Source organism: Penaeus vannamei, chromosome 26 (assembly GCF_042767895.1).
Source record: "Penaeus vannamei isolate JL-2024 chromosome 26, ASM4276789v1, whole genome shotgun sequence".
In the NCBI taxonomy this organism is placed as follows: domain Eukaryota; kingdom Metazoa; phylum Arthropoda; class Malacostraca; order Decapoda; family Penaeidae; genus Penaeus; species Penaeus vannamei.
The window spans coordinates 32,324,016-32,337,512 of NC_091574.1; the positions used below are offsets into that span (position 1 = coordinate 32,324,016).

The following is a 13,497-nucleotide window of genomic DNA, read 5'->3' on the forward strand; positions in this document are numbered from 1 at the left end:
GGGGTACGAACATAAAATAACAATTGCGTGAGATGATAATTTTGTTCTATGCTTTACATATAAGAAAAATATAAGTTTTAATCAAAAAATACGATTATCTAAATGGATTAATGTAAAAGATCATATATTTATAAAACAATCGTAAAGCTCGCGGTCTCTAACTTACAAGAAGGATGTACGTGTTTGACATGAATTTATATATGTGCGCATTTACAAACTATACGTACAGTTGCTGTGCAGTTTTCTTTAGATCTGAGTATACATAAATGAATTCCAGATTCGAAAATCCGGAGGCAATACTTTTAAGCTCGCAACCACTTACAACGCGGCACACGCTCAGTGTTGCCAGTTTGGTTGGGATCTGGCACACAATATACCTTTGCTATGGTCTAAAATTTGCATTACAAATATCAACCTAGGAATTTTGCGCTATAGCATCAGTCTAGTAATTAAAGGCTACCATAGATGCTGATGCTGTTAGATACAAATAATAATACTAACACAATTCGCCTGATATGCCATGGCTACAGTGTCCTTTTATTTATTCAAATAAACTTTGCTGCATTTATCAAGATTAGACGCATTCCATTTCATAAACGGGATTGGAACAGCCGACATACAGCATTATTCAAAGGCTGTAGTCGTTTTTCTTTTTTATATTTTTTGCTACTTACATTTTCCATATTGCATTCTCATAATACACTTATGCTATTATAATTGTAATGCAGAACTGATCGAATTGACATGTACAGAATTTACTGCAGGCTGACGGATTTTTAAAAATCATTATTCTGTTTCTTTTTATAACACGAAGTATGTAACTTCGAACACTTGACTATCTTGAACACCTGACAAATTGAGCCTCTATTATTTATTCTATAGATTATGGCCTCGATATACTGTTCATGGAAACCGGGCAGTTACTACATCGGTAAGGTGAAAGAGAACAAAATGTTCTATCCTGTTGAAGCATTGTTATAAATACGAGTGTCGCTTTTCTTGCATGATTCCCGCCAATAAATAGATAAATGGTTATAAAAGGTGCATATAGCAATACAGTCTTAAACTTATCAATTCCCTTTCCTTTTCATCTTATGGTCCTATTCTCTCTCTCTCTCTCTCTCTCTCTCTCTCTCTGTCTCTCTCTCTCTCTCTCTCTCTCTCTCTCTCTCTCTCTCTCTCTCTCTCTCTCTCTCTCTCTCTCTCACGCATTCTCGCTCTCTCTGTTTGGTTAGATGTTTATCTCTTTATACATTTTTACATTCGCCTGTCTATCCATATATCCACATGTATGTCTGCGTGCCTCCTCTCTCTCCATAAATCTTTATGTCTATTTGTTTATTAACCTTTCTTTTCACTGATCTCTGGTTACAAAATTCACCTGTAACTCTCTTCACTTTTCTATTTGTTTGTTTGTCCAGTAATGAGAAACCTAAATAATCTGTTGCTGTGCAATGTGTGTTTATGTTGGCTGGTTATGATTTGGAGTTTTATTCTTGACGGGGTTCCAAGGTAATAAACAGGAGAGAGAAAAAACGTGTGTATAAGTGCGTATGTGTATGTGTGTGTGTACACACACACACACACACACACACACACACACACACACACACATATATATATATGTATATATGTGTATATATATGTATATGTATATATATATACATGCATACATTAGACAGAGAGAATCTACATACATTGAGAAAAAATGTAAATATCTATACATAGGTATAAATGCACGCACGCGCACGCACGCACACACATACACACACACACACACACACACACACACACACACACACACACACACACACACACACACATACACACAGACAGGCGCACACAAATACACACACATATGTATGAATAAATGTATATATATGAATAAATAAAAATACATATGTATCCACACACTCACACACATGTGTGGTTGTGTGTATGCGTATATATGTGTATGCATGTGTGTACATATTATATATATGTACATATATATATATATATATATATATATATATATATATATATATATATATTTACAGACACACACACACACACACACACACACACACACACACACACACACATATATATATACATATATATACTATATATATACTATATATATACATATATACATATATATGTGTATATATATGTATATGTATGTATGTATGTAACACATGTATATTTGTATATATATGTATATACAGTATATATATACACACATACATACATACATACACACACACACATATATATATATATACATATATATATATATATATATATATATATATATATATATATATATATATATATAAGCATCTATACAAACATGCATACATAAGCACACACACACTCATATACATAAGTATATATATATATATATATATATATATATATATATATATATATATACATGTGTGTATATATATGTATATATATATATATACATGTATATATACATTTATACACACACACACACACACACACACACACACACACACACACACACACACACACACACACACACATATATATATATATATACACACACACACACACAAACACACACATGCGCGCGCGTAAACACACACACACGCACACAAACATGTATATATATACATATATATATATATATATATATATATATATATATATATATATATATATATAAACATATGTGGAGAGAGACAGGCATGGATAACCAGGTAGACAGATATAAGTATATCCAACAACGAAGACAAAATAACCGAAAGAGCTACGGTCAAGTCTACACGTAAACAATAGCATAACAAGGCAAGGTCTATCTACGCGCTTATTTGGACCTTATATCAAGGACCCTCAGGGCACCTCGCCTGGCAAGAGGGTGGCCGCTGAGGTGTGCGTGGCTGCGGCAGGATGGGAGACGTGGCAGGCACTCGGATCTTACGTAATGACCAGCTGGGCGAACGGCCTGACCACTTGCACCGCTGGTTGGCGTGGGTGAAAGGATCAATCAAGAGTGTTTACAACTTCCTTCTACTTTTTGTTAGTCTGGATCTCGTGTTTTTTTCTTTTTTCTTTCGTTTTCGGTTCTGTTTCTCTATCTGTTGTATTTTTGTCTGTCTGTCTGTCTGTCTACCTGCCGTCGTTCCTCTCTCTCTTTCTCTTTCTCTCTCTCTCTCTCTCTCTCTCTCTCTCTCTCTCTCTCTCTCTCTCTCTCTCTCTCTCTCTCTCTCCCTCTCTGTTTCTCTCTCTCTCTCCCTCTCTCTCTCTCTCTCTCTCTCTCTCTCTCTCTCTCTCTCTCTCTCTCTCTCTCTCTCTCTCTCTCTCTCTCCCTCTCTTTCTCTCTCTCCCTCTCTTTCTCTCTCTCCCTCTCTTTCTCTCTCTCCCTCTCTTTCTCTCTCTCTCCCTCTCTTTCTCTCTCCCCCCCTCTCTCTTTCTCTCCCCCCCTCTCTCACTCTCTCTCCCTCTCTTTCTCCCCCCTCTCTCTATCTCTCTCTCTCTCTCTCTCTCTCTCTCTCTCTCTCTCTCTCTCTCTCTCTCTCTCTCTCTCTCTCCCCCTCTCTCTCTCTCTCTCTCTCTCTCTCTCTCTCTCTCTCTCTCTCTCTCTCTCTCTCTCTCTCTCTCTCTCTCTCTCTCTCTCTCTCTCTCTCTTGCATTCGTTGCTGAGGCGCGCGATTTCCTAATGCATTTTACGTGAATATGTATTTGATGAATCTTAACTGTTCCAATAACAAATAAAGATTAATTAAATATCATGATAGGAGATTTCACGTACTGAAGCAAATCCACCATCAATGAAAAATTGTAAATGCTGTAGTAGTAATTAAAAGAAAAAAAAATAAACGCTGCGTAGTTAAGGTCAAGATATATTTTACCATTCCTGAAGTTGATAGTATTTTTGTTTTGACGTAAATAAGAATGATCGTAAATCACACGAACTGCAAGGTACAAGGTACAGTGGAATTGAAAATAATTGCGAACTGTTAAAATAAAAGCGTAATTATTCATATGAACTACAAAACATTAAATCAACACCTCGTACGGACATGCAATAGCTGAAGAGAGCAGAATTTTTTCACTGTCATGTCTGTAGTGATAGTAATGCATTTAAAAAGTGATATGGAGAAGAGCGATTGAAACAACTGAAATGGTAGTTTAAATTAATGTAGTGAATGAAAGTCGCCACTGAATATGACAAAAAACGAATAATAAAAAAACAAATGAGAAATAACATAGGACGGAAATGAGGATAAGGCAACAAGGAGAGCCAAGGAGAAAAGGATGATCTTAGAAACACAGACAAGGAAGGCGGACAGTGCCAAAATAAGAGAACCATAAAAGTCCAGAGGGACTTGAACCTACGTCATCATGTTGGCATGGCAACAAACTGACCATATTGGGTTTAACTAGTTGAGCTTGCTATTAAAATAATGTCTCATTAACGCCACTCAGTCCAGAAGTACTGCAGCAAAAACCTTCCCTCTCTTAAACATTTTCGAAATCACGAATCTCTAGCTAAAACCGGGCCAATTAATTGCGAATCAACACAGCAAACTCGTTGGTGTTGCAACAGGCGGTTCTCACGCGAGCTTTCATGCGCAGGACATAAGCTCTACCAGCTGTTTCCTCTTCTTATTTCTCTAAACAGATAGACTTTGATCCTTTATTCCAACGACCTTCAAAGATGAGAACATTTGGTCACGGTCTTATCCAATTTTTTTTTCTATATGCGACAAGTATATGGTGTGCAATTTTTTTTTTTTTTTAATTTATAGTGTCGCGTTAAGCTGAAATAAGGCTGTACTCGGGCTTCATGTCATAGTCAGGTGATCACAATTTATTCCTCTAGTATCTTTTCCAAGCTGCCTATTCTATTGATGAAATAGATAGAGAAAGAGAGAGATAGAGAGTTAAATAGAGAGAGAGACATCTACAGTGCGTATATGAAAGAAGGGTTATGTGGATATTTGAGCACACTATATACACGCACAAACAAACTCACACGTAGACACACACACACACACACACACACACACACACACACACACACACACACACACACACACACACACACACATATATGTGCAGAAACACACGACCAGTATATTGTGTGTAAATATCTTTTTACATACTGCGTGACGTTAAAATAAAATATATATATTATAATCTGGCTTCATATCGTGGTGAGGTCCAGGTGATCACAATTTATTCCTCTTGTATCTTTTCCAAAAGCCCATTTCATAGCTGAGATAGACGGATAGATGTATAGAGAGAGATAGAGAGAGATAGAGAGAGGGGGGGAGAGGGAGAGGGAGTGAGTGAGTGAGGGAGTGAGTGAGTGAGTGAGTGAGTGAGTGAGTGAGCGAGTGAGAGAGAGAGAGAGAGAAAGAAAGAAAGAGAAGGAGAGAGTGAGTGAGTGTGAGTGAGAGAGAGAGAGAGAGAGAGAGAGAGAGAGAGAGAGAGAGAGGAAGAGAGAGAAAGAGAGAAAGAGAGAAAGAGAGAGAGAGAGAGAGAGAGAGAGAGAGAGAGAGAGAGAGAGAGAGAGAGAGAGAGAGAGAGAGAGAGAGAGAGAGAAAGAAAGAGAAAGAAATAATACCTTTTCTAAATATCCACAAAGTAATTTCTGACACGCAGGTTTCCGAATAGTCCTAATCAGAGCGCATTATACCCATGGGAACAACAGCAACACTGTCCGCCCGGTTGCACGTCACCTCAATCATGTTCACTCATGTTCGCGCGAACCCACGACAGATGAATGCTAAAACAACGCCTATAATCACAAAGTTAGCTCAATGGGCAACATAGATAAGCGAATACGATTTGTACACACACACACACACACACACACACACACACACACACACACACACACACACACACACACACACACACACACACACACACACACACACACACACACATTCATGAAATACTTCACTCGGAAATATACAGTTAAACTGATTTTCATGTAGATGCCCTTGCGTTTTTGTACACAAATGAACCTATTTTCATTGACATATTGTTGCTTGTTACGGAAAGATGTGGGGACTTACCTTACGGACCTTTAAAGTTCCAGTGATACTGTGTCTTCTACTCGGTACCAATTTAGTGAATCTTCTGAAGCGAAATATTCATATGGGTGACGTGAATGTACAATTTTCATCGCGTAACAGAAATCTTAATTCTGGAACACGAAGGAAATGGCAAATAAAACGACAGCCATTATTCACTTAAGTAAAACGCATAGAAAGTTAGCTAACAGGTGCTGACACACCCGTTATTGGCAACATCAAGTCTCTGACATGTTGGTAGGATGTCACTGCTCTTGACGTGGGAACTGGATGTCATTGACGTGTCATCTCATATGTCACGTTACTGGACAAGGTTTTGAAAGGAACTCATTCAATGTTGCACAAAAACTGATGGCAATTTTTTGTGTTTATTTCTGTGTTATTCCGTCCATGCGGATTGTTTACATTTACACTGCATGCAGAATAGTCAAGGAAGAGAAAGCCTGAAATAATGCATTTTTGTTATTTTTTCAGACTAATTCCACGTAATGAAACTGTATGAATTATTAGGCATGTATTTAGACGGATTGATAAAATATTCTAAGCTTCCATACATAGGTTGTCCAGACATTAAAGACTAGAAATATAAAAGTAATAACAATTAAGATGCATTTGAGTTTGTTAAATATTTCCATAATTCTAAATTACGTTTTTTCTTCAACATTTTTGCGACTTTCATTTTTCCAAGAGAATAGATATATGTAAATAAAAAGCAACAAAAAGTTTTCTCCCAATGAAAAGAGAAAACAAAAAAGAGTACTATTCGCCCGTGCTTGTATGCCAAGTCTTAAAGGTCTGTTATACAAAACTTGTTTGTGTGGGGGCGGGTGTGGGTGAAGGAGTGAGTGTGGTTGCGTGAGAGTTGTATGTGTATAAACACATATTTTTGCGTAGTTTAGTCTAGATACGTAATGTATATATACACCACTGACACACTGAAAATATAACGTAACCATTTCTTTAGAGAGGCAGAATCTATTACCCCAAAAATGTGCTAATACAGTATTCATCTACACTTAAATTCTACCTGCAAATTCATCTACATCTATTCAGTTCTAGAAAAATGTCTTGAACAAATATGGCAACGCATATATAACCCAGCTGGTTGACTTCAGCTAATCATAAAAGATAAATCTCTTTAAGCACAGATTACCGTCATCAAAACTAGCTAAATGTGAAAAGAATTAATTGGTCGAGGTTGAAGGTCAAGAACTTATGAACAATTCACGAGAGGATATTGGCGTATTGCCTGGCAAGTGCTCGATCTTCTTGTGAGAGAGAGAGCATGATAAAGCCGTGGGTAAATCGCGTCAGATTTATATTTAGCTGCTTTTGCTAGTATGAGCGACGAATGTGTTATTCCTCGTCCATTGCAAAATGCACCTGGAAGACTTAAAGGATTATATGGGGATTACGTTTTTATTGTTTGTTTCAGAAAAGGGTAGAAGAAAGGAGTTTCCTTGTATCTGGTGTGTGTACAGTTTGGGGTATGGATACCTACTGCAAGTTACTATACAATAATGACTGATAAACCATAGAAATATTTACAAAAAATTGCAAGTTGTTCAGAAATCTGGTCGATTATCTGCAATGCACGGTACCTAGGCAGTGAATAAGTGATAGAGTAAATTTTCTTAATGCTCTAAGTGGAACATAGTAAAAATCTCTGCCTACTTTTCTCGAGGAGATATTGCATTGTTTCAGTCTTAGTGATTTTTAGATATATTTGCTATTTGTAATTTTTAGGCGACTCGTTGGCTGTCATACAAGCGCATGCGCGAATGTTCTGTTATTGAAAAATATGAACGTTTGTTTTAAAAAGCAGAAAGGGGACAGGACAGTTTACACTGTTAGGGTTAGACTTTCATCCTTTACCAACATTCTGAAAATATACAGGAGAATCAACAAGTAGAAAGGAATTTTCATAATTCGTAGTAAGTGATACGCCGGTTGTCCGGATCTGGCAACAATGTGTTCGGCTTTCCAGGACTAGCAATGAAATATTTATAACTTTATTTATAACGCTAGTAATGGTAACTGATAAACGGATGTGGATAAAATAAACAAAAATGTCTATTAAGTAAATTCAGTAAGTAGATATAGGTTAAGAGGGTGATGGGAAAATGCCTAACTAAGCGCGAAGAGGATGCCGAAGCCACAGCCGTCGTACGGTTGAGTGGGTTCCGTATCTCCCAAGCGCCGCCATAGTTAATGCGCGTCACTTCTGTAGAGAGACGGAGAAATATTGCCGATCATCATGGAAATGAAAGAAGAAAACGATTATTCGGCCGAAAATCGCGACAGGTGAGGATTTTTAGATTCTTCAGATATATTATATACATACAATGGCTAGTAGATTAAGAAGATTAAAAGAGATTATTTGTAAAGACGGATTGTAGTTGCTAAGGCTACGCGGCGTTCCATATCCGTCATCAAAGTGACACCGTTAAATTAATGAGACAACGGTATCATGAGTCTCGTGTAAGTAGTACACCTCAACGGCAAGTATAAGGCAGTGGGACAGAAGAAAGACATTTCATTCGTTTCAACTACGGATAAAAACCGTGACCCTGAAACTTGAAAGATGTATTTGTCGAATTTTTTCATCCCGCTTCCTGTCTGTTTTAGCCGCGAACACGACCGGAATTGTCGTATTTACCCCATAAACCCGTGCAATGCTGCCGTATCGCTATAATCATGAAACGGTAGCAAAGAATGTCACACAGGTCACTATTTGTTTTGACAGCGGTGTTAAAGCTTGAAATCCAAAAACATTAGAGGTAATTTCGGTGTTAGTGACTATGGGTGTTTTTAGCAGGAAAAGTTTTGCCTGAAATCTCTCTAAGACGTTTTCTTGCTCTCTGTAGACGTTTTCTTGCTCTCTGAAGACTTTTTCTTGCTCTCTGAAGACGTTTTCTTGCTCTCAGAAGACCTTTTCTTGCTCTCAGAAGTTTTCTTGCTCTCAGAAGACCTTTTCTTGCTCTCTGAAGACGTTTTCTTCCCTCTGTAGACTTATTCTTGCTCTCTGTAGAGGTTTTCTTGCTCTCAGCAGACTTTCTTGCTCTCAGAAGACCCTTTCTTGCTCTCAGAAGACTTTCTTGCTCTCTGAAGACGTTTTCTTGCTCTCTGAAGACCTTTTCTTGCTCTCTGAAGACCTTTTCTTGCTTTCTCGTGACCCCCTTTGATGGCTAGACTTTCGGGACAACATAAAGTACAGGGTAGTGGAGGAGTTTGTTAATAGAACATGTGTGAAATATTAGAATGAAACAAACGAAGGTTATTTGGACAGTATGCAGAATTATGTGGGGTCTGAGTTGGAAGAAAACCTATATATTTTGATAGACCGATTCAAACCAAGACACTTTTCTTCTATGGCAATTTTTGTGCAAATGCTTCCTAAAGGTGCTATATGTAAGTGAACAGAGGTGAGGGCCCAATTTTGGTTAAGTCGATCATGTTCTTTTCATGATGAGAGTGAACATTGGACTGACAGCAAAACCGATTTCTGTGATGTGTGAATTAGTGCATGTATTACTGCGTGATTGTCAAAATGATATTTTGCCAATCATCAGTGTCTGCTGTTCCGTATTTATGCTTTCAAAGGCCTGTATTGATGTTGTTATGCCTCAGTTACGGATTTTAAGATTGATTATACAGGTTTCAACGGAAATGGGTCAGAAGAACCTTCTGCGCATAAGCATTTTTGCATTTCTCACCGTCAGGTTTAACAGGAGAATTCCCGGGCATTCGGTGACAGAAGGCTGGTAAGAAATGTTTTGTTTTCGGTGTTATGTTGATTCTAGGTTATTCTTAAGACGGTAATTTTCTATGTTACCTATGCCTCTCCGATATCAACGATTTTGGTATCGTTGGATTCCTCTCACTCTGTACAATCCAAATATATAGGTTTTATTGCGCGGAAACCCCCTGTTAGTGGCAAACTTGGCCCCGATAGCAGGGGCGACGATGTTGGAGCGGCGGACGTAATATAGAAAAATACCCTAATAATATCACCCACAGTGAAAATAACCATGGCTATTGCCGCCCCCCAACCCCTGCCAAGGACACAAAATATACCCCAGGTATTCACGGCAGGATAGAGGGCACACAAACTAGATGCATCGAAAAAGGCACAAAACCTGCTGAGCCGACGAGGGCGGGCCACCGCCGCTCGTCTGTTCATGGTATACCTTGCTCTTCCTGATTATACTACAATCGTCTCTGTATACAATGCTGACTCTGTCAAGGTTAGTATGCTGATTCATTGGGAATGTTACAACCCCCAGGAGGGGTCTCAGGGGGCACAGCCCCCTGCAATGGAAAGTCATGTGAATAACCATGGTTATTTTCACTGTGGGTTTTATTATTATTGTTATTTAACCCCGCATTTTCCCTGGAACCTTTCATGCTCTCTCCTGCTATCAGGGCAAAGTTTGTCGCTAACGGGGGATTTCCGCGCAATAAAAACTATATATTTGCAATGTGGACAGTGAGAGGAATCCGATACCAAAATCGTTGATATCGGAGAGGCGAAGGTAATATAGAAAATTACCCTTAAGACTATACAGTGGCAATGAAGAAGAAAAATATCTTAATAACTATCATAGTTTTATTTCTGAGGTCAAGTACCCCACATCCTTAAAAAAAAAGTGATAAAAACGAAGGGATCCAGAATAGACTGACCGACCGATGGAGTGACTGAAAAGAAGTGAAGGAAAATTGACACTTTGGTCTTTCGATATATAAAGCTATTTGGTTTATTGTTTACAGTATGAATGTAGCTCTATCTTGCTGTATATATGGGGGTGGAGAGAATGTGTCCCGGGGTGCGTTGGGGGGATGGAGCCCCCCTTCAACCCTCCCCACGGATAGTGCCTGAAGGACACGCCTAGTTACGGCACTTTAAATTGCTAGGTTAGGTTAGGTTATGGGTCAGGACAGTTTATTGTGTTTGGAAGGTGTGAAATCCTGTAGATTTTACCGAAAGAGGGGTTGGATTCCTGTATTTTTTTTTCAAATTTTGGTGTGTTAGTGTGTAAATATTCAAAGATGGCGGACGTGTCCGTAGAGTTTCATTAGCCGATTTTTAATGTTTTTTGTGCTAGTTGTATATGTGTTTGCTAGCTATCCTTTTATTTAAGCCTGTTTTATCCCATAATTTCCCTGATATACTTCATGCCCTCCTCTGCTATCAGGACTAACAAATTAAGATTGTCGATGGAAGTGGTTGTCAGATCTCATCAACACAGCATTTGTACAAGAAACAACATCAAGAATTGTTGAAATCAGTGGATTTCCTTCAAATAAATATCAAAATTGTTTCAAAAGTAAGCCCCTGCCCTGTCATGCATATTCATCATTGTAATACCTTGCTTACGGGTTTTAAGATTTGTTAATACAGTTTTTTATGGCACTTGGTCTGGAGAACCTTGCGTTTATGGGCATATGCGTGTTTCCAGCCATGAGTTTTAACAGGAGGATTCCCAGCCATTAGGAGACAGAAGGCCAGTGAGAAATGTCTTGTTTTTGGTGTTGTGCCGATTCTGGTTATTCTTAAGACTGCAGTGGCAATGAAGAAGAAATAGACTAATAAATATCACAGCTTGATATCTGAGCCCATCAAGTGATCCAAATGCCTTAAAAAGTGATTAGAAACGAAGTGATCCACACAATAGACCGACTAACAGACCGAAAGAAACTAAGGGAAGTTGGACAGTTTGGTGTTTGATATATAAAGTTATTTATATATCAATCAATATGGGGTGTTGGGGCAGAGCCCCCCCATCAACCCTTCCCTTGGACAGTCCTCAATTGCTAGATTAGGTTGGAATAATCTAATATAAATTGATAGATTAGGTTGGCTTATAGGTCGGTATGTTTTTTGGGCGGTTTGGAGTGTGTGATTTCCTGTAGATTTTGCTGAAGGATTGGTTAGTTTCCTGTGGAGTTTTTGAATTAAGACCATTGGTCTGTAGAATGTCAAAGATGGTGGGTGCATCCATAGAGTTTCACTGGCCGATTTTAAACATTTTTTGGCAGGTTTTGCAAATTTTTTTTCTCAATTCTTATTTTAAGTCTGTTTTACCCCATAATTTCCCTGATCTATTTCACGTCCTCCCCAGCTATCGGGACTTTCAAATCATGATTGTCAATGGTTTACAGTATAGATGTAGTTCTATCTTGCTGTACATACGAAGGTGAAGAGAATGTGTCCCGGTTTTGCCTCCCATCAACCCTCCCCATGGGAAGTAGGGCACACCTATTCATGGCATGATTGATTGTTAAATGAGGTAGGGTTATGGGCTGTGAGGTTTTTTTTTTAGGGGTGGGGTTTAGATGTGTGATTTCCCATGGATTTTTCTGAAAGATGGTTTGGATTTGAATTTGGTGCATTTGTCCGTAGACATATCTGTAGTTTCATTAGCTGATTTTAAGCATTTTTTATGTGCTAGTTATACATGTTTTTGTTCTCTATTCGTTTATAAGCCTGTGTTACTTCATAATTTCCATGATATACTTCATGCCCTCCCCTGCTATCGGAACTAACAAATCAAGATTGTTGGTGGAAATGGTACTCGGATCTCAAGGAATCATTTGCGCAAAAAACAATGCCAAAAATCGTTGAAACCAGTGGATTTCCTGCTGATTAATATCAGTCAATATGAATAACAGGGTTGTGGTTTACTTACGAAGCAAGTTTGGTCTTGTATTTTCTCAGTTGGTTCATTCCTTTTGCTTACCTTAACCAATTGTAATGATACTAAAATCATCAGAGAAAAACTATGCTCTTAATTTATGAAATACTCTGCATAGGCAAAAAATATAAAATGAAGAAAATAGGTTGCGACAAATGCAATGCTGTAAGTAAATGGCTGTCATGTCAAAATCTGGGGGTAGAGCCCCTGATATGGTGATTGGCGGGTGTCTAGGGGTAAAGTCCCCGAGTTCAGGAGGTTTCTGGCTCAAACGGCAGTGCATAACTTGCACAACAAGCATATGTATGAAAGCAGTCATTTGTATCCTTCTTAGCATTTTTTTTAATGAGAAAGTTTTAACATGTGTATATTTTGTAATCCATAATTAGTATCATTTTCATAGTTAGCTTTAAATTTTCTTATTTGTTTGCAGGTCTCGTTCTCCCGTTGATGAAGACAGTCGTGATAGGGACCGTGACCGTGACGGAGACAGCAACGAACGTGAAAGGGACCGTAATCGTCGCATGGATCGCAGCAGAAGGACAGATAGACAGAGGTAAATGTTTAATGATATCTCTGTATTTAGTTTGAACCCATTGGTGTGGGGTAATCACACGCTGCTGTGTTTTTATTTTTTTGTGAATTACGTTTTTCCATAGTTGTACCACAAGAGCTCAGCCACCAAGATGACAATTAGTAAGCCTATGTATCATCTTGTTTCCTTTTTCTGTGAATTTCATTGT

At 38.3% G+C, this 13,497-nt stretch overlaps 1 protein-coding gene across 7 annotated transcripts in view; it reads left to right on the top strand.

Annotated features, from left to right (window-relative positions):
* Nucleotides 1-8,206: 8,206 nt before the first annotated feature.
* Nucleotides 8,207-13,497, top strand: part of LOC113826055 (myelin expression factor 2-like) — a 25,695-nt gene continuing 20,404 nt past the window's right edge. For 2 of the 7 annotated variants that reach the window (XR_011399654.1, XM_070140349.1), the window contains exons 1-3: nucleotides 8,244-8,363; nucleotides 9,782-9,823; nucleotides 13,188-13,310. Coding sequence is in view for 6 of the 7 variants with exons in the window: in XM_070140349.1 (XP_069996450.1) it covers nucleotides 8,317-8,363; nucleotides 9,782-9,823; nucleotides 13,188-13,310 (212 nt within the window). In the remaining variant the exon portion in view is untranslated. Of the gene's footprint in view, nucleotides 8,364-8,514; nucleotides 8,541-9,781; nucleotides 9,824-13,187; nucleotides 13,311-13,497 lie in introns of those variants that run through there. The other 5 variants (XM_070140351.1, XM_070140353.1, XM_070140352.1 and 2 more) reach the window with 4 other exon arrangements.